This window comes from Chlorocebus sabaeus, chromosome 20 (assembly GCF_047675955.1).
Source record: "Chlorocebus sabaeus isolate Y175 chromosome 20, mChlSab1.0.hap1, whole genome shotgun sequence".
In the NCBI taxonomy this organism is placed as follows: domain Eukaryota; kingdom Metazoa; phylum Chordata; class Mammalia; order Primates; family Cercopithecidae; genus Chlorocebus; species Chlorocebus sabaeus.
In genome coordinates, this window is record NC_132923.1 from 41,494,451 (window position 1) to 41,518,463 (window position 24,013).

A 24,013-nucleotide genomic window follows, 5' to 3' on the forward strand; every position below is an offset into this window, starting at 1 on the left:
GACCTTAGGAAAAAGAACCTCTTTGAGCCAGAATCTTCTCATCTGTAAAATTAATATAATAATAGGGCTATTATGAGGCCTAAATGAGAGTACACAGACCATTGTGCTATCTAGATCTGATCCTGTATATCAGATCTAGTCAGCATTCAATAAATGATGGTGGTAACACTGTTTATTGTTATTGATGTTGTTATGATACAAATCTATTGAGAGCTAGTTTCCATCTATTTGAAGGAAGAACATATTAGATACACTTACTGATACTCTTTTGCTTAGGTAGTTTAGAAATAAAACTAATGCTGCTTGATTTTTTCAGGTGCAGTAAATTGATCTACATCAAAACAGCAAAGCCCCAGGAGCACAAAGAGAACTGGATTTCAGGAATGGCATGAAGAGTTCTGTTTATCAAACATTTCTTGTGTCCCTACAGTGTGTCTAATACTCTATGAAGTGGAATATATATAAAAGTTACCACACCATCTCCTTTCAAAAGGGGGCAAGAGTCTACAATAAAATTCCTTTGTTTGATTTCCTCTGTTCCTGATTCCTGGCCTCCTCTCTCATTTACAACCTCACACACACCTCTTAGGTATTTACACTACTCCTGTGGAAGTGATCTGGGTTTCCCTACTTCATTACTCCCATCTTGGACTACCTCCTTTCCTGGCTTCTCCAGCTGGATGAGTTGGATTACACATTTTTTGATCCAAACCAATGTCTCATCGTGGTCCAAGAAACCTTGCTACTAGAGTGAAATTAAACCATTTCTCTCATAGCTGGCACTAGAATTCTTCTCAGAGGAAAACATCTTGCGTCATTATATATATATGGTATGACTTGAAAACTTGGGTTAGTAAGAGATAGGATAAGAAGAGGGACTGTTCTATATCAGAAATTAATTTGGAATCAGTAGTGTGGCTACAGTTTACAATAATCTATTGTATATTCTAAAATAGCTATAAGAGAATAATTTAAATTTTTAGCATAAAGGCAAATATTTAAGGTGATGGACATCCTAATTACACTGACTTGATCTTTACAAAGTGTATAAAGGTATCAAATTATCACATGTACCCTGAAAATATGTATATCTATTATGTATCAAGAAAAAAAAAAACATTTTTAAGGAGAAGAAAAAGAAATTAACTTGGGGATGTAGAAGGAGTTGGGGACAAGACAGAAGAGATGAGAAAGAGTGAAAAGAAAGGGATGGCAGAGTATCTTCATGGTATGCCTAAAATGCTTTTTTAAAATGTGTACTATTCTAAGTTACTTGTATTTCTTTAACTCCCCTTATTTCTTCCAAATTTCCAGTAGGCTTTCCACTACCCTTAAATTCCCATACCTCTGCAAGACACACACATGGCGTGAGGGGAGGTGGTGGTGAGGTAAATGAAGAAATCACAGGATGGGGCCGAGTTGCAATGCTAGATCAAAAAGGAGCAGAAAGGAGATAGCACACCTAGAGTCCAGCAAAATAGTCCATAAACTGAACCCATTAGCGGGGGCCAGAGGTAGTACTGAAATTAAATGTTTGGAAAATTGGCAGGATACTTCATGAAATACTGTATAATATAACAGTTGTGTAATAGGGGCTTGGGTCAATATTATCTAGTTTAAAAACAAAACAGGTGATCCCAACTGATATGTGGGTCATGTTTTCCTCAGAGACATTGACTATTTGGCACAATCTATAGGTTTGCCTTTCCAAAATTCTTACTGTCCCTTCCCCAAAGCTATCCACCCTTGTCTTACCCCAGGTTACTGCAACAGTCTCCTTGGGATCAGCAAATAACTTCTTAAAGAATAGGTCAGGCTTTGTGGGCCAGATGGTCACAGTTACTCAACTCTACACTTAAAGCCGGGAAACAGCCATAGCCAATACATGAATGATTCAATACAAGGGTTATGTTCCAATAAACCTTTATTTACAAAAACAGGCAGTGGACCTTCTGTCCTGCTCTTTCTGTTCTCCAGTTGTTGTCAAGGTACTCTTTCTAAATGCCACTCCTCTACTTAAAACTTGACTGGCTAATTGGTAGAGAAGAACCTCGGATTGCTTTAACTGTTATCTACAATCCAAAGCCTGCTGCTAGTGTACCTTCTGCTTTGCTGCTGTAGCTTGCAGAGAGATTGAGGAAACACAACTCCGATACTTTCTGATGCAATGACTAAAGTTTTGAATGGTTTCACGTCTGCCTTCCTCTCTAAACTTAAGTTGTTTATCTTCCCTTTGGCTCCTGATCGCTTACGTCAAATCTTGTTTGCAGTCTTGTATACAGTGTACTTTATGTTTGGTAATTTTTCTCTTAAAGCAATTTTGGTTTGCCTTTTTGACCAATACTCACTTTTCAAATATCATGTAGCATGAATATTCCATGTGGCAAGTCTACACGACTTAATAATTTAGTCCTCACTTAATCATCACAATAATACCATGAGGGATTTCCTTTTATTATTCCCATTTTACAGTATACATAATTAAGACCTAAAGAGGTGCTGCCCGCAGTGACTCACACCTGTAATCCCAGCACTTTGGGAGGCCGAGGCAGTCGGATCACGAGGTCAGGAGATTGAGACCATCCTGGTAACATGGTAAAAACCCTGTCTCCACTAAATATACAAAAAATTAGCTGGGCATGGTGGCGGGCACCTGTAATCCCAGCTACTTGGGAGGCTGAGGCAGGAGAATTGCTTGAACTCGGGAGGTATAAGTTGCTGTGAGCCAAGATCACGCAACTGCACTGATGGACAATGGAGCAACACTCTGTCTCAAAAAAAAAAAAAAAGAAAGAAAGAAAAAAAAGAAAGAGGTTAAGTAATGTGCCAAGAAACAGAACAAGTGGCAGAGCTGATATATGAAGGTAGAAAGTCTGACTCCAGAGCACAAGTTTGTCATTTACACTAACTTGTAGTTTCTGTAGGACCATGTCTGTTTTTGACCTCCTTGAAAACTTCCTGTGTGATCCCAGCAGTCTTCTGTAGTACTCCTGCAAGTTTCATTCTGAATCTTATGTACAGCATGATTGGATCCAAGGCAATCATGACATTTATTAAGCATAGTCACCGTGCTAAGTGCTGTTCATTTGTTACGTGATTTAACCTTCACAGACCCTAATAAGAAAGATGAGGTTATCTTCATTTTACAGATGAAGAAATACAGGCACAAATAATGCATTCAAGGTCACATTAGAAGGGGAGCTAGAATTTAAACTCGTGTAGTCTGACTCCACAACTCATATTCATGGATGCACAAGTAAGTAGAAAGCCTGAAGAATTCCTCAGGCCTCATAGGATGGGTGAAGTTAAATGATTCAGGCTTTAATTATCCAGGATAGGAGATAAGGGACTAAGTAAGTTTTAGTTATTTATTGCTGCCTAACAAATAATCACAAAACTTAGTGGTTTAAAACAACAATCGTTTATCGGTTAACAATTCTGTGGGTCAGTATTTGGGCTGGATTTAGCTGGGAGGTTCTTCTGCTGGTTTCACCTGAGCTCACTCATGTAGTCACAGTCACCTGGAAGGTTGGTGGGGTCTTGATGGTCCAAATAACCTCTCTGGTGATCAAGACCAGTTCACAGATGTCTAACCTGTGCAGTGGCATAGAGCACTCACTTGGCAGGGTTTATTATTCTGTTGTTGCCATTTAAAAATTATTAATAATTATGGTACAAGAGATCTCACTGGGCCTCGCAAGTTGGTGCTGGAAGTCAGTTGGGCATCCTTCTCCATGTAGACTCTTATCCTCAAAGAAGCTAGCCAGCCAGGCATGGTGTAATCCCAACACCTTGGGAGACCAAGGTAGGAGGATCACTTGAGCCCAGAAGTTAGTGACCAGCCTGGGAAACAGTGAGATTCCATCTCTACCAAAAAAAAAAAAAAAAAAGTAATTAGCCAGGTGTGATGGCATGCACCTGTAGTCCCAACTACTTGGGAAGATGAGGTGGGAGGATTGCTTGAGCCACAGAGGCTGAGGCTGCAGTGAGCCATGATGGCACCAAGGCACTCCAACCTGGGTGACAGAGTGAGACCTTGTATCAGAAAAAAGGGGTGTGCTTAGCCCAAGTTTCTTCACATGATGACAGGAACTTTCCAAGAGACTGAGAGCAAGGCTTCTTAAGGTCCAGGCTCAAAATTCCCATATCATTATTTTTATGCATTTTTTGGTCAAAACAAGTCATAGGCCAACACGGACACAATGAAGTAGAGATCTGGAGTCCATCTCTTAATGAGAAAAACAGAAAAGTCACATTGCCCAGGGGCATATATAAAGGGATGGGACAAGATTATGACTATTTATTGCAATCTACCACAGAAGATATACGTGGTTAAGGTAAAAGGAAATAATTTCAGTTTGGGACGTGTTGTAGTTGAGGTCTCTCCTGTGGTAAATTCATGCAAAGGTATCCAGTATTTGGATAACATATATGGGTCTAGAACATAGAAGAGAATCCTGGTTGGACATACGAATTTCAGAATTGTCAATATGCAGGTAACAGGTTTCTGAATAAACAGATCAGTACTCCCAATAACACTGCATTACATTAAGGTGAAGGCTAACAAAGAGATAGAGTCAATCCCTTGGGACACCCAAATATCTGAGTGGACTCTTATTTACATACAGCTCAATCTCCCTCTCTGCCTGTGGTCCTATCCACTTTCTGCAGCCAACTCAAGGTCAGTACTTCTGGGGGAAGTACAGCCTGCTCTGATACATCCAGATATGGCTACTTACAGTCTGATGACCCATAACATAAAAGAAAGATACTCAATCCCCACTTTCAACCCAATATGCAAGGTTAGAACAGAAACAGAATTAACCACAATAAAAACTTCCATTTGAAAAATAAAAGAATGGAAACCTGAAACAATCAGTAGTCCTTAATTGTCTGTTGGTTTATTTGTTTGTTTTCTTTCCAAGGAGAAATCTCTCCACTGGCCATGACATAAATTCCTTGATTAACCTCATCTGGGCCCCTGGGTTTACCCCTTTGGGAGGTTCTTCCTTGTGCGTTAGTCTTCAGGTTAAAAATTGAAGTGGATATTGGAGAATATGTTTTCCTAGAGACTGCCTTAGGATATGAACAATGACTGGCATTTCCAAGTCAGATTTGTGGTTTCTTTAGCAATAGAATTTCTTCAAAAACTTAGTACAAGGCTGGGTGTGGTGACTCACGCCTGTAATCCCAGCACTTTGGGAGGCCGAGGTGGGCAGATCACCTGAGGTCAGGAGTTCAAGATCAGCCTGTCCAACATGGGGAAACCCTGTCTCTTTGTGTAAAAATACACAAAGTAGCTGGGCATGGTGGCACTCACCTGGAATCCCAGCTACTCGGGAGTCTGAGGCACAAGACTCGCTTGAACCCAGGAGACAGAAATTGCAGTGAGCCAAGGTAGCGCCACTGCACTCTAACCTGGGCGACAGAGCAAGACTCCATCTCAAAAACAAACAAAAAAAAATGCAGTACAGTAGTCCCCACTTATTGGCCTAGGATATGTCTGTCCCAAGACACTCAGTGGATGCCTGAAACCACAATGGTACTGAACCCCATTGCCATCAATCAGAACATGTTTAGATGTTCATGTCTGTCACCCACAAATTTAATGCCTTTTTCATTGTAACAAGACACTAATCACACACTGTGGCTGTAACTTTTGCAAGTTGAGGTGCCACAACAAAACTAACATGAATTTTTTTCCTTCTTCACAATTTCATGGACAGAAGATGCATTCTTACTGTAGATCTTTCTTAATAGTCTCAGCATACAATTTTTTTCTTTCTTTATTAAATTGAGAACTTTTGCCTTTTTATTAAAGGGAAGCACTTTATGGCTTCTCTGTGATATCTGAATAGCCAGCATCATTAATCTTGTGCTTTGGGGCTATTATTAAGTAAAATAATGAACACAAGCACTGCCATACCAAAACAGTGGATCATAACTGGGAGAGCTACTAAATGACAAATAGGTGGGTAGCATATACAGCATGGACATGCTGTACGAAGGCAGGATTCACCTTCCAGGAGGGATGGCTGTGATAGCATAAGATTTCATCATGCTACTTACAAGGGTGTACAATTAAAAACTTATGAATTGTCTATTTCTGTAACTTTTCATTTAATATTTTTGGAAATCATGAAAAATGAAACCATGGGGGGACTTGTAGGCTTCTCTGCCATTTGTCACCCATCCATTAAATGTGCCAGTGATAGGGACAGGAGGCAGGGCAATTCTGGGCAGAAGAGGGCAGGTCCCTGGTGAGGGTCCTACCACCAAGCCTGGAACCATGGCCCAAAGAGGGAATGTGCACTCCTGTTTTCCAACTCAAATGCTGCCTTTTCAAAAACTACCCATGGCCTGCCCCACCCCCATCCCATACCCATAAAAACCCCAGGCTCCACCAGCAGAGAGAAGAGAAAAGCAGCAGCAGCTGGACATCAGAGAGAAGCAGCTTGACTTCAAAGGGACAGCTTGATGGTGTGGCTTTGGAGAGGAGTCTGACAGGGAATGGCTGGACTCCAGGGGAAGATCACCTTCCCATTCCATCCCTTTTCCAGCTCCCCTTCCCTCTGAGAGCCACTTTCATTGGCAATAAAATTCTCCGCATTCACCACCCTTCAATTCGTTCATGCAACCTGATTTTTCCTGGATGCGAAACAAGAGCTTGGGTGCCAAAGGTGCGGTCCCTAAAGGCTGTCACATTGACCCTCTGCCCTTGCTGGTGGAGAGCAACCACCTCATGCAAAAAGGCAGAGGGCCCACTAAGCTGTTTAACACTTAAACTGTCCTCAGACAGCACAGCTAAAAGAGCACTGTAACACACACCCTCTGGGGTTTCAGATACTCCCCACTAGACACTGCCACGGGGCCTGCACAGAGTTTTGCTCCTGCCAGCACCCAAAAGCACTCACCCCAGCTCCTACACCTGCTCACCTGCATGCTCCCTCTCATGAGGGGCTGAGCATAATGGGTTCAAGTGAGTGGAGTTTACCCCTGCTAGTGGAGAAGTGGCTGGCTAGCCCCAGTGCCCACACTCCAGGTCCTACCCACGAAGCAGTCAGGGAAAATTTCCTGCTTCACCAGGAACTACAATCCAAGTTATTTTTCAATCTACCTCTTAAATTTGCTCATTCTCTAGTTCCTATCATCTACCCATTCATCTTTTCATTGTTTTAATGGTGGCTATTTTAAAACAATCTTAAAAATAAGTGAGGGCAACTCCCTTAATCTTTGCTGCAAGGCTGCAAGGCTAGATCTTTGGCTGAAGAATCTTAATGAGAGGAATTGAAGAAAGTCTCTGAACAACATTCCAATATCCTGTTTGGACTATAGAAATAATTGAACTTTCCAATACTGTGAGACCCCAATATTCTATAAATTCTTCCAAAACCAGACAAGATCGGGCACATTCTGGGTGGTGTGGCCATAGGGTGTACATTCTTTACTTTCTTCCATCCTGCTTGCAAACCCATTATTTCTTATGTGAGCTCATTACTTTCTTGAAAAACCTTGCTAAATGCAGCAAAGAGAAACCATTATACATCTATATTCCAGTCCTTTCCAAATGCCTCCCCCTAGAATTCCACTACAGAAGAACATGATCAGCCTTCCAAGTTAAATAGGTAAAATTTTTACCAAATGTTTTATCACAGCATAACAAGGATCAACAGTTTCTCAGCCTGAGAGGTCTGTTTCCTCACTGCCAATTTTCTGACTGTTTAGGCAGTACTTTTTTTGGATTTTAGAACTTTTCCATTTCCAAGTATCAATTTCTATATTAGAGTAAAGGCTAAGAGATTCCAGAATCCAGTGACATAAAAAAAGAGATGTTTCTCTTCCTCTCACCTAATAGCCTGGCCTAGACTAGAAGAGCAGTTCTGTTCTAGGTTTGCCTTTCCAAAATTCAGGTCATAGAGGATCCAGGTTCCCTCCATCTTGTTGTTCCACCCTCTTCGAGGATGTCTTCCTCATCTTCATCATCATAGCTGGTCACAGACATGTCCATGAAGGAGAAAGAAAGCAGTCCAAGGCAAGCCATCCTCCTTTAACAAAGTAAGGCAAAAGTTGTATTCATTGCTCCTAGTTATATTTCATTGGCAAGCACTTACTCACAAAACCACTCCTCACTGCAGAGAAGGATAAGAAATGTAGTTGCCAGCCTAGTGAACACATGACCAGCAAGAAGGGGAGAACAGTTTTCAGGGGACAACTATTAATCTGCCACAAAAAGTAAAAAGGAAAGATACTCATGGCTAAGAATCCTTAGAAATGCAAAGACCAAAAGAGGATAAATAAGTTTATTAGAAGAAAAGAAAGTGAGAGCCTGAAAAAAAACATATGGCAAAATCTAGCTGGTGGGTACCCAAGTTTCCATTTTATGATTTCAAGTACTTTTCTGAATGTATTTCATAAATAAAAGTTTTATTTGTTTATTTTTTAAGAGACAGGATCTCACTCTGTCACCCAAGCTAGAGTACAGTAGAACTACCATAGCTCACTGCAGCCTCGAACTCCTGGGCTCAAGTGATTCTCCCACCTCAGCCTCCTGAGTAGCTGGGACTACAGGGATGTGCCACCATGCCTAGATATAATTTTTTTTTTTTTTTTTTGAGACAGTTTCACTCTTTTTGCCCAGACTGGAGTGCAATGGCACGATCTCGGCTCACCGCAACCTCTGCCTCCCGGGTTCAAGAGATTCTCCTGCCTCACCTCCCGAATAGCTGGGATTATAGGCATGCGCCACCACCCTGGCTAATTTTGTATTTTTAGTAGAGACGAGGTTTCTCCATGTTGGTCAGGCTGGTCTTGAACTCCCGACCTCAGGTGATCCACCTGCTTCGGCCTCCCAAAGTGCTGGGATTACAGGCGTGAGCCACCACACCGGCACCTAGATATAATTTTTATTAATTGTATTGTAAAGATGGGATCTCACTATGTTGCCCAGGCTGGTCTTGAACTCCTAGGCTTAAGCAATCCTTCTGCCTCTGCGCCCCTCAAAGTGTTGGGATTACAGGTGTGAGCTACTGTGTTCAGTCAACAGTTTTGTTTTGTTTTTATAATTTTTAGAAAAGTAGATAAGAAAAAAAAGACCTAAGAAGACTATCAAGATAGAACAATAGTGGTATGAGCAGAATCAGAGAAAATGGTATACTATGTCAATGTCAACATGCTTGTCTAAAAGAAAAGAAAAAAGTCAACAGAACAAAAAAAGGTCAAAAAAAGAAGGTTTTATTCAGTTGGCTAAGAGAAGACAAGAAAGATAAGAAAAGGAAATATTCTTGCTTTCAGATGTCTTATTGTGGAAAGAAAAAAACAATAAAATATTAATTTTTTTAAAAAGGCAATATTCTTTGGACTTGAAAATACAGATGTTATTAGAGAATAATTATGGTAGAAGTTACATTTCAGTTAATTGGGAAATGAAAGAACAAGGAAAAATGAGACAGCAAGTGTAGCCTGGTCTTTTTTCAGAACACTGACTTAAGAACAGAAAGAAACAGACAGTTAAGATGACAACTAGCAATGACTAATCCCATTTGTATGAGTACCACTCTCAGGGCCCTGAGCTGGGGTAGCAGTAGTAGGTTGTAAGGTCAAAGAAGGAACTCTTCCTCTTTGCCCTCTGAAGGTTTGCTGAAAACTGAACTGACAACAGGCAGATTAATAGGAGAAAAAGGCATACACAGTTTATTTAACCAGCTGGGGAATGGAGGTGGGGGAAATCACAGGAGTGTGGTTACCCAATAACTCAGTGAAGTCCAGATGCTTATATACCCTTCTTTCTAGGGGAGGAGGAGATGGGGAGTGGGGGTGTAGTGGAAATGAATGAAGTCAAAAAATAATGGCCTGGAATAAAGTTCCTGTGAACTCTGGGAGAGGTGGCCAGAAGGTAAGGGGCAGAACTTCACTGTGAACAAAGGTTGTCTTACTGTACAGATAAATTCTGCCAGAAAACCTCTTGGAGCTGCCCGCAGAAGGATAAATGAAAAGTCTGTCTGGGCATGGCAAAGATGCCCAGTCTCTTTTTTTAATCTAGTGGTAATCTTTCCTGGTTATTTTTAATTTTTTTTTTTTTTGAGACGGAGTTTTACTCTTTGTTGCCCAGGCTGGAGTGCATTGGCCCCATCTTGGCTCACCAACACCTCCACCTCCTGGGTTCAAGTGGTTCTCCTGCCTCAGCCTCCCAAGTACCTTGGATTACAGGCATGTGCCCCCATGCCTGGCTAATTTTGTATTTTTAATGGAGACGGGGTTTCTCCGTGTTGGTCAGGCTGGTCTCGAACTCCCGACCTCAGATAATCTGTCTGCCTTGGCCTCCCAAAGTGCTGGAATTACAGGCATGAGCCATGGAGCCCAGCCTCTTTCCTGGTTATTTGATAAAATTCCTGGGGAGGGGGTCTTAAGACTATTGCATTTCTTTTGTAAAGAAACTTTGCTAGTTAGATAAGGAAATTCCAGAGACAGAATCCCTCCCTGTGCTTCAGAAAGAAAGAGGATCCCAGAGACAAAGGGCAGGGAAAGGTCAGAGAGAGACCTTGGTTCTGAGTCTTATTTCCAAAGCCTTTCAATTTTCTTTAATTCAAAGGACTAGGCATGCCAAAGTACCACATTTCAGGGCATTGTTTTTTAAGCCCCAACAGAGTCCAAAAGACTACAGTTGTCCACAGGTCTTCTACTGCCCAGCATACATATAGTACACATCTTGGCTGGGTACAGTGGCTCATACCTGTAATCCAGACCTTTGGGAGGCCGAGGTGGGAGGATCCCTTGAGGCCAGGAGTTTGAGACCAGCCTGGGCAATGTGGTGAGACCCTGTCTCTACAAAAAAAAATTTGTTAAAAGATTAGCCAGGCTGGGCAACATGGTGAGACCATGTCTCTACAAAACAATAAAATAAAATAAAATATTAGCGAAGCATGGTGGCATGCACATGTAGTCACAGCTACTCAGAGGGCTGAGGTGGGAGGATCACTTGAGCCCAGGAGTTTAAGGCTGCAGTGAGCTATAATCATGCTACTGCACTCCAGCCTGGGTGAGAGAGAAGAAGAACCGCCTCAAAAAAGAAAAGAAATGCATCTTGAACAGCTGGAAAAACAAGAGTGCTCTGTATCTTAGGTTGGAAAAGTTTCCCCAAAGTTTGAAACTTCTCTTGAATGTGTTGGTTAAAACTTAGAATAATGAGATCTTGGGGCCTCAGAATAATGAGACCTTGGGGCCTCTATCTCCACTCTCACAGTCAGTAACTGCCACTTCTGCATGAGATAGATAGCTTGTTCCCTGGAGAGTCAGGGGTCCAAACTGGGTGTAGAGATGAAGAAGGACCAGAAAACACCTTAGCCACAGCTGGAGTTTGGGCAAAGCCCTACCCTTTCGGAACATCAACTGAGGTGGAAGGGGTCAATAAACCAATACATCTGGAGAAGCATATGAATCAGCAATAGTAAATCTTATAAACTTCAGGCACCTTTGTTTGGCAGACTAAACTGGAATATTCAACTCTCCCTTCCCCCACCTTCCATTCCAAACTTACATAAGAAGAGACTCAGAGTCAACAAATTCTAAAGTTGGCTCTATTTCTTCAAAGTGGTAGAGAAAGCAGGAATCTCTTGTTCTTATATAATCAAGCCAAAATTCCTTTAAGAAAAAATATTATTTCACAGAGAAAGGATTAGATTTTGTTGTCTCTGAGGAAATTGAATGCTTTTTTTACAACAAATGCTTACATTCTAAGTGACATAGCTCACTTCTCACACTGGTAGGAGAATTCAACCACCATTGGCAGATTCACCGTCAACCTTATTCATGAGGCTTGAGCTCACAGCCCCCCAGTTACTGATGTACTCACTCAGATGAAATCTTAGGCATTGTGATACAGAAGAATAAACCAAGGGATGAAACGTCTTTTGGTGGGAAGTGCTTGAATATTTCTGAAGGAGGTAGACAAGGCCACCAGACTGAGGTTTGGAAGAAAGAAATGCAAGGATGAGAGAAGGCATCAGGGGAGTAAAGAGAATGTTCTCCTTGTGAGGCCTAAGTCTGGAAGATCTCCCTGTGGAGTGGTTCCTCAACCCTTTTAGAAAGATCAGTGGAGAGCCACCTAGTGGTAGCTGACAGGGAAGGTTGGCCAAGGTAGGACAAACCTAATATGCCCTATTTATTTGTAAGCTTTATCAGAGAAAGGATCTGTTCCTGCTGGTTTCCAACCAAGCTTTCAGACTCTCCTTGGGTCAGTATATTATAGAGGTATCCAGCATGCACAGGAGAGTGTCATTCTAGGGCAAGTCTGTGTCAATATATACTTCTGAGTCACTGGGAGGGCCATGCTTCCTCCATATGCTGACAGGAACATCCATATAATTCACCAAGAAAATGCTGCCTGGCTACATGTTCAGAATGATCACCTCTCAACATCTGAAATGTAACTTTGCTCTGCGCTCAGTAGAAGGCTTCAGTTCCAGGACATAGTCCAACTACATAAAAAAAGAATGGGAGTGGAAAGGCACTCTGGCGAAGAGGTAAAAGGTGTGGTTAAAGACTGGAGTGCCATTTTAATGTGACTGGGCTGTCTGACAGTTTAAAGGAGCTTTGCTGAGCCAGACTGATTGAGGAGGGGTTTTATGGATTTTGCTTTTATTTTTTAATGGGAAAGACTTGAGCTTGTTTTATAGGTTAAGGGTAAAGACACAGTGAGACAGAGTCAGTGGTTCAAGATTCAGGAAAGGATAATTGATGTAGGAAACTGACCATAAAAGGGTTTGTTTAGATTATTAGCATCTTTTCAGAAAGGGAAATTAGAGATTCTTCTACATTTCTAAGTTAAGACACAGTTATTCCACAGTTCCATATGCAAATATTAATCCAGTATTACAAAGTGTGAAGACTTTCTCAGGTTCATTTAGGTTATCTTTCAACTTACCCCAAAAGAATATAATCAGTAAAGAGCCCACTGGAGTGATGGCTTAGAGGAGTCGGGAATCTTAAATTTGCAAAAGAGCTAAGTCACTTGAGATTTATATCAAAAAAGTCTGTCAGTAAATTAACAAACCTGTTTTGTTGGCAAATTGAGAAGGTATTCATGAAGATTCACAAAGTCAACCCTTTTCATCAGCCTAATGTTGATGAAAGATGAACAGGATATGGAAATGCTGAAAAGAAACCAGGTTAAGAGGCATAGCTAGAGCTATCGCTCTACTGTTGTAAAGTGTTATTGGTTATTTGCACAAAACTTCCAAGAGAAAATGATATTAACCTTTAAGTAGCATATCCGTAATTTTCACTGTGCTGTCTCCTCCTTCTTACTGTGAAATGTGTTTTGTTAAATACATTCCCCTAAACAACATCACTATATTCCTGAAGTCACTAGATAGCCGTGGTACATCCACAGGAAGTTAAGTCAAAGCACCAGCAGTGTTCATTTAACACGGTAAAACGTCCATTTCCTCACCTACAAAAGGGGATAATAATAGTATTTAAGACCATAGGATGGCTGTGAGAGGTGGTTGAGAAAGTATGTACATGCTTACTAAATGGTAGGCAGCATGTGTTCTTATGCATATGATTTTCACAGTAGGTTTGTCACGCTTTTTCTTCATATAAAGTTAAGGAATAATGAATACATAAAAAATGAAGAGACACAATTTGTGTGTTTCTATCAAAAACAAAAAGCTCTGTGGCAGCAGAAAAGAATTTGAGAAAAAACGGCAATGTACACAATGAAGGGGAAAATAAAAACTTAATGAGGATGCCAGACACAGGCTTTTTGGGGAGGGAGGACTCAGCTGAGGAGAAAATTAATTGAGTAGATTTCAAAGATAAGCAATGTTTAGTGCAGAAACATAATTGCCTTTACTTTACTTATAGGTCAGAAACTGAAAAAACGGTCATTTGAAAATGAAAGAAGCTGCTGTTATTCTGGTTGTCATTAATAAACATTATAATGTGGTATGAATGATGCTTCCCATGATAGTCTGGGAATGATGTTTTCATGTTTTGTTAAATTTGGAACTGATGAGGCATTTGGGGTGTACAAGGCTAGGGCAAGGGATTTATAAACATGTCTGAAAAGACATATCTGGGATAAATCAACATAAAGTGAAAAAGAGAAAGAATAAAATTGTGGTGTCCTAGTAATTTCACTAAATTCATCTTAAACAAGGCTTGAGTCAAGCTATCGATCTATCTATTGAGAGAATCCTTTTTGAATGTACTTGGAGAAAAAGCAAGAAAAAGGAAAAGCAATCCTTGACTGAAATTAAAAATCCACTTAAAAAATCATTTTCCTCCTATTTAATTTTATAAATGAAAAATCAGACATAGTAAATAATATTTCTATATTGTTTTAATATATAGCACAGTTGCTGGCATAAAATATAATTTTTTCTTTTATTATTTTATTTATTTGTTTGTTTATTTTGAGACGGAGTCTCGCTCTGTGGCCCAGACTGGAGTGCAGTGGCGCGATCTAGGCTCACTGCAACCTCCGCCTCCCAGGTTCACACCATTCTCTTGCCTCAGCCTCCTAAATAGCTGGGACTACAGGCGCCTGCCACCACGCCCAGCTAATTTTTTGTATTTTTAGTGGAGACGGGGTTTCACTGTGTTAGCCAGGATGGTCTCGATCTTCTGACCTCGTGATCCGCCCGCCTCGGCCTCCCAAAGTGCTGGGATTACAGGAGTAAGCCACCAAGCCCAGCTGTTTTTGTTTTTTGTTTTTAAGACAGAGTCTTGCTCTGTCATCCAGGCTGGAGGAGGGTGGCACCATCTCTGATCACTGCAACCTCCGCCTCCCAGGTTCAAGTGATTCTCATGCCTCAGCCACCCTAGTAGCTGGGACTACAGGCATGCAGTACCATGTCCCGCTAATTTTTGTATTTTTAGTAGAGACAGGGTTTCACTATGTTGGACAGCTGGTCTTGAACTCCTAGCCTCAAGTGATGCCTGCCTCAGCCTCACAAAGTGCTGGGATTACAGACATGAGCCACTGCACCCAGCCTACAATAAATAGTCTTAATGATAATGTAGAAGATACAAGTGTGGGCTATAGAGTCAGGTTGACTATGATTAAATCCTGACTCTACCAATTCCTGGCTTTGTAACCCAGAGCAAATGATATCATCTCTCTGTACCTCAATGTCCTCATTTGTCAAATGGGTATCAGAAGTGTCTAATTAGTTAATCCATGTTTGGAGTACCTGGCATATAATAAATACACAATGAATGCCCATTATGGTAAGTATTAAATAGTTGCTTAGCCTTCAATGGCTAGCATTTAAAGAGTCCTAGGTAGTGGCTTCATCCAGGAAAAGGTTGTGACTCAAATATATATTAGTATATTTAAAAAGGAAAAAAAAATCTATACTAAGATTATTTGGGTTATACTGGGACAATTTTTATCACCCATCCTGCCCAGTCTTCCAGATGATCTTTAACAGTAAAGTGAATAACCATCACTCCTGGTGGTCACATGGTCCCAGTTCTGTCTCTGACCCAGACTAAGAAATTCCTTCCAGTTTTATCCTACCTTGTCATAGACAGGCATGATGCTGACCAAAGTGGTGTCCCTGGTTGTTGCATAAAAGCGTTCTTTTTATCTATACTTTTCTGCCCTTATTAAGATTGATGATGGTTGAACTCTGGTGGGAAGGGGCCTAGCTGCCAGGATCCTTAGCAGCCCACACTCCCAGGCAGCCCATAAAAAAACAGGTTGAATGACTTTTCTCCAGGAGGCCCTGTCAAGAGGCATGCAGTTTACAGAGTCAGGCTCATTGTTAAGTCACTGCTTGGGTGTTAACTGTTATTACCTTACCACTGTACCCCCAGTGCCTAGCTTAGTGTGCAGCATATAATAGATATGAACTGAACTAAAATGAATTGAAAGCCTGCCTACATTCCTATTTACTTAAATCCTCAGAAGCCTCTCAGATCATCCATTATCATCCTAATTCCTATCTCTATAGTTCCCCCAATCTGACCCAACCTCTGCTCCACACCACCCTTCGAAGCCTTTCACAGCACCTTTTGGGCCTCTTGACATATAACCTGCAAATTTTCCCTCTATCTTAAGCTTCTCTTTGAATGTCTTCTTCACTTCCCTTCTTAAGCTGAAGGCTTGCTCTCTCACACTTCCCCAGTATGTCTCTCAAATGGAAGCCTTTTGTTTCTCACTCCCACAGGTGGTGGGGAGGGCATCCCTCTTTCTGTCTGTTGCTGCTTCCACACCACTCTCCTCCTTCTTTCAAAACTCCAGTTCCTTTGAAGTTCTTGCCATGTAGTTGTATCATCTTGTATCAGTCAGTATCTGTATCCCCAATAGCATACAGATGACACACTTGTATTAGGTCAATTTGAGGATGAGTTATAAAGGGGTTATTTACAAAGCTGTGAATGTGGTAGGGAAAGCACAAGGGATGGTGCAGTAACCTAGGGCTAGTAACAGTGGAGCTGGTACCACCCCCTAGATCTGAAGGAACAAAGAATGGAAATGTAGAGACCCAGAAGAAAATATATGTATAGAAAAGGCCATATCAAAAATAGCAGAAATCTTCAGTTCAGGGACACAGCCTTCCCTCCATCAGATCTTCTGCTGAAGATCCTCACTGGCCAAATTCAACCAGAATCAGAGGGCAAGGAAACCTGTTGATTTAGTCCCTAAGTCTCAGCTAACATGGAACTGAGTGAAGTGGGAAAGCATGGAGAATGAATCTGGAGAGACAGATGGAAGATATCCAGCTCATACCCAATGATCTTTTAATTGCTACCACTCTCCAATTTTTTACTCTTTGAACACATGAGCTCCTAGCTAATTATTTTTCTCTCTACCTTCAGTGATTTCAGGATCCAGTGATATTTTTCATCCATTCGCAGTGATACACTAAATACCACTACCGGTGATAACACAACATTCACTTCAAGCATTCCACTCTCTGACCACCATTTCCTATGTCTATAGTTCACTTACTCTAGTTCTTTCATTGCAATTTTTCAATCTTCTGGGGGCCTCCAATCCACAGATCTTACTACCATGCTACTATTCATCCAATCCCCCACCCCCACCCTCCTGTCTTCATTTTCCACTAGGATTACATGAAATTCCACAGACCTCACTCCCTTGAAGAGCGTCTCCTCTCTCCTTTGTATTCATCCATCAATACTCCAACTCTAGTCAACTGTTGTGGTATGTTTTGTGCTAGTATAACAGAATACCTGAAACTGGGTAATTTATAATGAATAGAAATTTATTCCTCATGGTTCTGAAGGCTGGGAAGTACAAAATCCAAGGATGGCAGTTGGTGAGGGCCTTTTTACTGAATCATTCCATGGCAGAAGGTAGAAGGGCAAAAGAACATGAAGAGAGCAAGAGATGGAACTTGCAGCATCAAGTCCTTTCATAATGGCACTATTCCATTCATCAGGGGGAGCCCTCGTGAACTAAACACCTCCCATTAAGCCTCACCATTCAACAAAGTTCCACTGGAGGTTAAATTTCAAACACATGGTTTTTGGAGGACACAGTCAAACCATAACGCACCAACTATCTGCCTTTTCCACTGGGAGGAAAATACATAAAATTATGCTGACTGGTTTCTCATTATATTTGCTATCACAAGCCTCAAATGGGCATTATAATCTGCCCAGAAACCCTACACTGGTCCTGGTGAGTGTACCAATTACTCTTTAAGATGATTATTTCATACCTTCTCCTTCTTCAAGCTTCCCATACTGTACACTGTCCACACTCTCATTGACTCACCACAAATTCTACAAACATCCCTGTATCTGTTGCATTCATCCCTGTTCTCCATTCTGTTATGATGGAATGAGGGTCGTTCCTCCTATCAAAGTCCAACCTCTCCACTTGTGCTCCAGGTTCCAAACCATTCCATCTTCTGAAGATACTTGTTCCTGTGCTCATTCTTTTTCCCCCCTGCACCAATTTTCCTCTACCAGCTCTTTTTAACATCAATATGTCAATTAACTTCCGTCTTAAAAAAATAAGGTTCCTCGATTCCAAATTCTCCTCCATCTCCCACCCAATTTATCCATTCACCTCAAAGAAAAACTTGCAATAACTGGAGACTGTTTATTTTTTCTTTTTCTTGTCCCATTCTCTCTTCTCATTTCCATCTGCCTTCCGTCACTACCTTATTTAGATCTCCAGTGACTAACCTGTTCCCAAGATATCTGATCCCACCTGTCAACAGCATGTGACATAGCTGACTACACTCTCATTCTTTGATTATTTTCCTTTCTTGGTTTTTTGGGACACCATTCTTTGCTAATTTTCCTCTTATCACCCCTTTTCTTTTCCGTCTTCTTTGCTGGCTCAATTTCCTCTACTAGACCTCTGAATGTTAGTGACTCCAGACTCTTCTCTATCCTGCATTGTCCAATACAGTAGCCACTAGCCACATGTGTCTATTTAAATTTTAAATAATGTAAATGAAATAAAACTCATGTCCTCAATCACACTAGCCATATTTCAATTGCTTAAAAGGTATATGTGGATAGTATACAACATGGATACAAAACATTTTTATCATTGTAGAAAGTTCTGGCCGGGCACGGTGGCTCACACCCTGTAATCCCAGCACTTTGGGAGGCCAGGGCAGGTGGATCACCTGAGGTCAGAAGTTCAAGACCAGCCTGGTCAACATGGTGAAACCCCGTCTCTACTAAATATACAAAAAAATTAGCCGGGCGTGGTGGTGGGCACCTGTAATCCCAGCTACTTGGGAGGCTAAGGCAGGAGAATTGCTTGAACCCGGGAGGCAGATGTTGCAGTGGGCCGAGATCGCGCCATTGCACTCCAGCCTGGGCAACAAGAGCAAAACTTTGTCTCGGAAAAAAAAAAAAAAAAAGAAAAAGAAAAAAGAAAAGAAAAGAAAAGTTCTCTTTGAGAGGACTGACCTCAACTCTCCTTTGGTGATCTCACCCAGTCCTATAGCTTTAAATACCATCTATATGCCAATGAATTCTAAATTTATACCACTAGACCTGACCCAAGCTTCAGGTCTGTACATAAAACTTCCTATCTGGCATAACCACTTGGATGTCTAGCAGGTTATTCAAACTAAAGTCAAAAACAGACCACTTCATTTTCATCCTCTCCTCCCCTTCCCCTACCCACAAAAGCTTGTTTCTCCTTCAGTCTGTCTATTCTTAGCATGTAATACCACCTAACCAGTTTTGAATAAAAATATATTGGAGTCATCTGGATTCCTCTTTGTTTTTTAATCCCCAATATCTAATCCCTTAACAAATTTTATTGACCGTACCCATAAAATGTATATCAAATCTGACCTCTTCTACCTCCACTGTTATCTCCCTAATCCAAAGTTTTTGCCTGGACCACTGTCTTATTTATACAACATCCCCTGCACCTAAAACAGTGTCTGGCACACAGCAGATGCTTATTAAATATGTTGAATAAATTAACATGTACAATCCTACAGAAAAGTACAAAATTATCTGAACCTCTAAAATAACTTTAAAAATATGCATGAGTAATATTTGCTGCAGAAACTTTGGGAAATAGATTTAAGAAGAGAATAAATATCGGCCAGGCATGGTGGGTTACGCCTATAATCCCAGAACTTTGGGAGGCAGAGGCGGGCGGATCATGAGGTCAGGAGTTCGAGCCTAGTCTGGCCAACATAGTGAAACCCCATCTCTACTAAAAATACAAAATATTAGCTGGGCGTGGTGGCGGGTGCCTGAAATCCCAGCTACTAGGGAGGCTAAGCCAGGAGAATGGCTTGAACCCAGGAGGCGGAGGTTGCAGTGAGCTGAGATCGCACCATTGCACTCCAGCCTGGGCGATAGAGCGAGACTCCATCTCAAAAAAAAAAAAAAAAAAAAAAGAAGAAGAAGAGAATAAAAATCACCTCCCAGGCTGAGCAAGGTGGCTCACACCTGCAATCCCAGCACTTTGGGAAGCTGAGGTGGGTGGATTGCCTGAGTTCAGGAGTTTGAGACCAGCCTGGGCAATGTGGTAAAACCCTGACCCTACGAAAAATACAAAAATTAGCCATGCATGGTGGCACACACCTGTAGTCCCAGTTACTCGGGACGCTGAGGTGAGAGCATCTTCTGAGCCCAGGGAGGTTGAGGCTGCAGTGAGCTGAGAGTGCACCACTGCATGCCAGCCTGCGTGACAGAGTGAGACCCTGTCTCAAAAAAAAAAAATCACCTCCCAGACATACTTTACTTATGATTGGTTATAGACCACATATCATTATTCATTTTGTCAACTATTAACACAGTTTTCATGCTTTCTGCAGCACTATAATTTTCTTCCATGAATCTGTTAAACACATTGTCAGCACAACTCACCTTCCCAAGAGAAATTTTAATTGTTGCTTCTTCTCGCTCCGTCTTAACTTTCCTGATTAATCCACTATAGCTTTTTTTTTTTTTTTTTTTTTTTGAGACAGAGTTTTGCTTTTGTTGCCCAGGATGGAGTGCAATGGCACAATCTCAGCTCACCGCAACCTCTGCCTCCTGGGTTCAAGTGATTCTCCTGCCTCAGCCTCCTGAGTAGCTGGGATTACAGGCACCTACCACCACGCCTGGCTAATTTTGTATTTTTAGTAGAGACAGGGTTTCTCCATGTTGGTCAGACTGGTCTCAAATTCCCGATATCAGGTGATCCGCCCGCCTCAGACTCCCAAAGTGCTGGGATTACGGGCATGGGCCACAGTGCCCGGCTTTCGGCTTTTTTTTTTTTTTTTTTTTTTTTTTTTTGAGACAGGGTCTCTGTCATCCAGGCTGGAATACAGTAGTGCAAATATGGCTCACTGTAGCCTTGATCTCTTGGGTTTAAGCAATCCTCCCACCGCAGCCTCCTGAGTAGCTGGGACTACAGGCACACACCACCATCATGCCTGGCTAATTTTTAAATTTTTTATAGTGATAGGGTCTCACTCTGTTGCCTTGGCTGGTCTCAAACTCTGAGGTTCAAGTGATCCTCCTGCCTTGGCCTCCTAGATTGCTGAGATTACAGGGACAAGCCATTGTGCCTGGCCCACTACAGCTTCTTGACTTCTTGATTATCTATATATTCTGTGTCTGTCACAGCTCAGGACTTTGCTTACCCAGGTGGCATTTTTGTCAGGACTTCTCAACTATGTTCCTGTCCCTGCCTGCTACCTAGCTGCTCCCTGCAGTTCTCAACTTCCTTGACAGGAAAACTGAAGAGTTTTATGATCACCTTAATTCAGAATAACTCAACTAGTAAGTCCAAACAATGTTGCTACCCCACCCTCTTTGATTCTCTGCATTTTCTGGCAAGCCCCCAATGTTTGATTGCCTCCATTCATTCCAGCTATATGCCAAGTGTGGTCAAACTGATATTTCCTACAGATATAGGTAATTACAATAGTGAGGGGATGAAGTAATTGGATCTACCTTAATATAGAGCTTGGGGCCTGGAGCTAAGTAATTATTATATGCCTGACATTTTCATTGCATGTGTCAGTTTACAAAACTTTTTCAGACACATCATCATCACAGCAATCTAGATGCTATTGTTTGCCTACCCAACAACCCTCCCTGCAGCTTCCTCCTCACTGAGAGAATGCCTATTTTGTTCAGTACCCACCCTCCATCCAACGGTCATATACTACAGGTGACTTGTAGGTCATCCTCCTCCCACCTCCAGCAGCTTTGAGATTGCTTTCCTTTTATGCCTGGGAAAGTGATATAAGTATAGCCAAAAGGAGTGAAAGAAAGTCTGCTGTGAGGGGTTCTAGAATAAGTTTCCTTGCCAAAAAATAAATAAATAAAGCAGGCTGGGCACCATGGCTCACCCCTGTAATCCCAGCACTTTGGGAGGCTGAGGCGGGCGGATCATGAGGTCAGCCTGACCAACGTGGTGAAACACTGTCTCTACTAAAAATACAAAAATTAGCTGGGCGTGGTGGCGCATGCCTGTAGTCCCAGCTACTCGGGAGGCTGAGGCAGGAGAATCGCTTGAATCCGGGAGGCGGAGATTGCAGTGAGCTGAGATTGCGCCACTGCACTCCAGCCGGAGCCACAGAGCGAGACTATCTCAAAAAAAAAAAAAAAAAAAAAAAAAAAAAAAAAAAAAAAAAAAAAAAAAAAAGAAGAAGAAGAAGATTTGATGGAAGACAATTTGGAAAGTGTTGTAAGGTCCACAAACTCTACTCACAAAGTCTCCCAAACTTGCCTGCTGATAGGAATGGACACACTGGTTACATAAGCTAATCCCAGGTGCCCTATCCCTGGAAATTCTGATTCAGTGCTTCCCAATGGACCCTGGGAGTCTACACTTTTAAAAACACATTCTAGGCTCCAGGTAAGTGTGGTGATCAGGCAAGTTTCAACTTAGCAAAGGAATACAGGATGCTGTACTCCTGTCCAGCAGGACTCAGATTTCTGGTTTCTGATTCTAGATCTGATACTATTCCACTTGGGCAAGCGGTTGCACCTTTCTGAACCTGTTTACTCATCTGTATACCTGTTCAATATAACCTACAGGCAGGTCTATGATGGACCGAAGGCAAATTATATTTGGGATGAAGGGGCTCCTGATCTTATGTTGTAATGTGGATTAATTAGACATAATAATAAGCAAAATTGGGATTGAAGAGGGTGTTGGCAGATCATCATTTTGGCTGAGGACATGAGAAACACACCGGGAATGCTTTGTGGTAAAATTAACTGAATATTAATTGTAGGACTGTGCGTTGTCTATCCTGCTACCTAGAGCCACTGAGCTTTGCAGTCCTCTCAGGACTGTGGCTTACCTTGAGGTGGTCACCCTCAACTTACTCTGGTCACACTGAGACCGTGAAAACGCCGAGAAAAGTTAAAAACATACGTGTTGAGGGAGAGGGGATTTGGATGAGGGACCTAAATTCGATGTTGAAGCCTATGGTTCTTACTGGCGAACACTTTCAGTAATGTCTGTGCATGCAACAGAAACATTTCTCTTGGCATTTAAAAAAAAAGAAAAAAGGATGTATTTCGTTAGCTTCAGGTGGCATTCACGAAGTGGGTAGAGCCAGAACATCTCCTAACTGGGGAGTTTCGGGGCCTTTCGGGCACACAGACGGCCTGACGGGGTCGTGGGCGTAACTTAAGCTTTCCCAGCGCTTAACTTTCCGATTTTCAGCTTACGCTTGGCTGCAGCTGCCCAGAATCCGCGCAGAAGCAGGGGTTCCGCCGACAAACATGAACATAGAGAACGTAGAAGCCTTTCAACGCTAACAGGCAGTTTCTCTGCATGGTTGTTGTGCATTATTAATCTAGGTATTGCGTATTTAGTTTAGGAAACACGAATGCTCATGATAAATGAGGTAAAATGAATTCTCAGCGGGACCCCGGCTACTCCCTCGACCCGCCACTCCTCCCAGCTCAGGCAAGTCCAGCCCACCAGGAGGTGCGTCCCTCCGCGTTTGAGTTCCTTCGGCACCCGTAGTTGTGAACTTTGACAGCGGCCGGTCCCCGGAAGTTGGACGCATGCGCCGTTTCTCTACATGGTGTGTGTTCTTATTCTAGCTGCGGCTGCAGGAGCTGTGGCGGCTTTCCTAATCCTGCGAATATGGGTGGTGCTTCGTTCCAGGGACTTTACGCCCCGGGAGTCTCTCAGTATCTTGGTGGTGGCTGGGTCCGGTAAGTATCGAGGAAGCGACTGTCGGACTTGGGTTGGTCACTACAAACCCCAGAGTGCACCGCGACCTTCTTCCCTGGTACCCTTAGCACTTCTTGGAGTGTTGCATGCAGAGATTTGTAGTTTCTCTGCCTTGCCGGAACTGGTCAGTCTAGTCTGGGTAAGGGCTAGTTTGCTGACGCGGCCAAGAGGTCTTTTTATGATAAGTAATTTACACTTGTCTGTAACTAAGACTCTCTGTAGCGTATATTTTTCAAACAAATAATTAGTGAACAGAGAGAACGTAGAAGCCTTTTGATGCTAACATGCAGTTTCCCGGTATGGCTGTTGTGCATTATTAATCTAGGTATTGCGTATTTAGTTTAGGAAACACGAATG

General features: G+C 42.0%; 1 protein-coding gene across 5 annotated transcripts in view; it reads left to right on the plus strand.

The window, feature by feature from the left end:
* Positions 1-23,420: 23,420 nt before the first annotated feature.
* Positions 23,421-24,013, plus strand: part of ALG14 (ALG14 UDP-N-acetylglucosaminyltransferase subunit) — a 99,263-nt gene continuing 98,670 nt past the window's right edge. For 2 of the 5 annotated variants that reach the window (XM_038003330.2, XM_007977889.3), the window contains exon 1: positions 23,433-23,637. In XM_038003330.2, coding sequence (XP_037859258.2) covers positions 23,502-23,637 — 136 coding nt within the window. In that variant the 5' untranslated portion in view covers positions 23,433-23,501. Of the gene's footprint in view, positions 23,638-24,013 lie in introns of all 5 variants that reach the window. The other 3 variants (XM_007977887.3, XR_012090023.1, XM_007977886.3) reach the window with 3 other exon arrangements.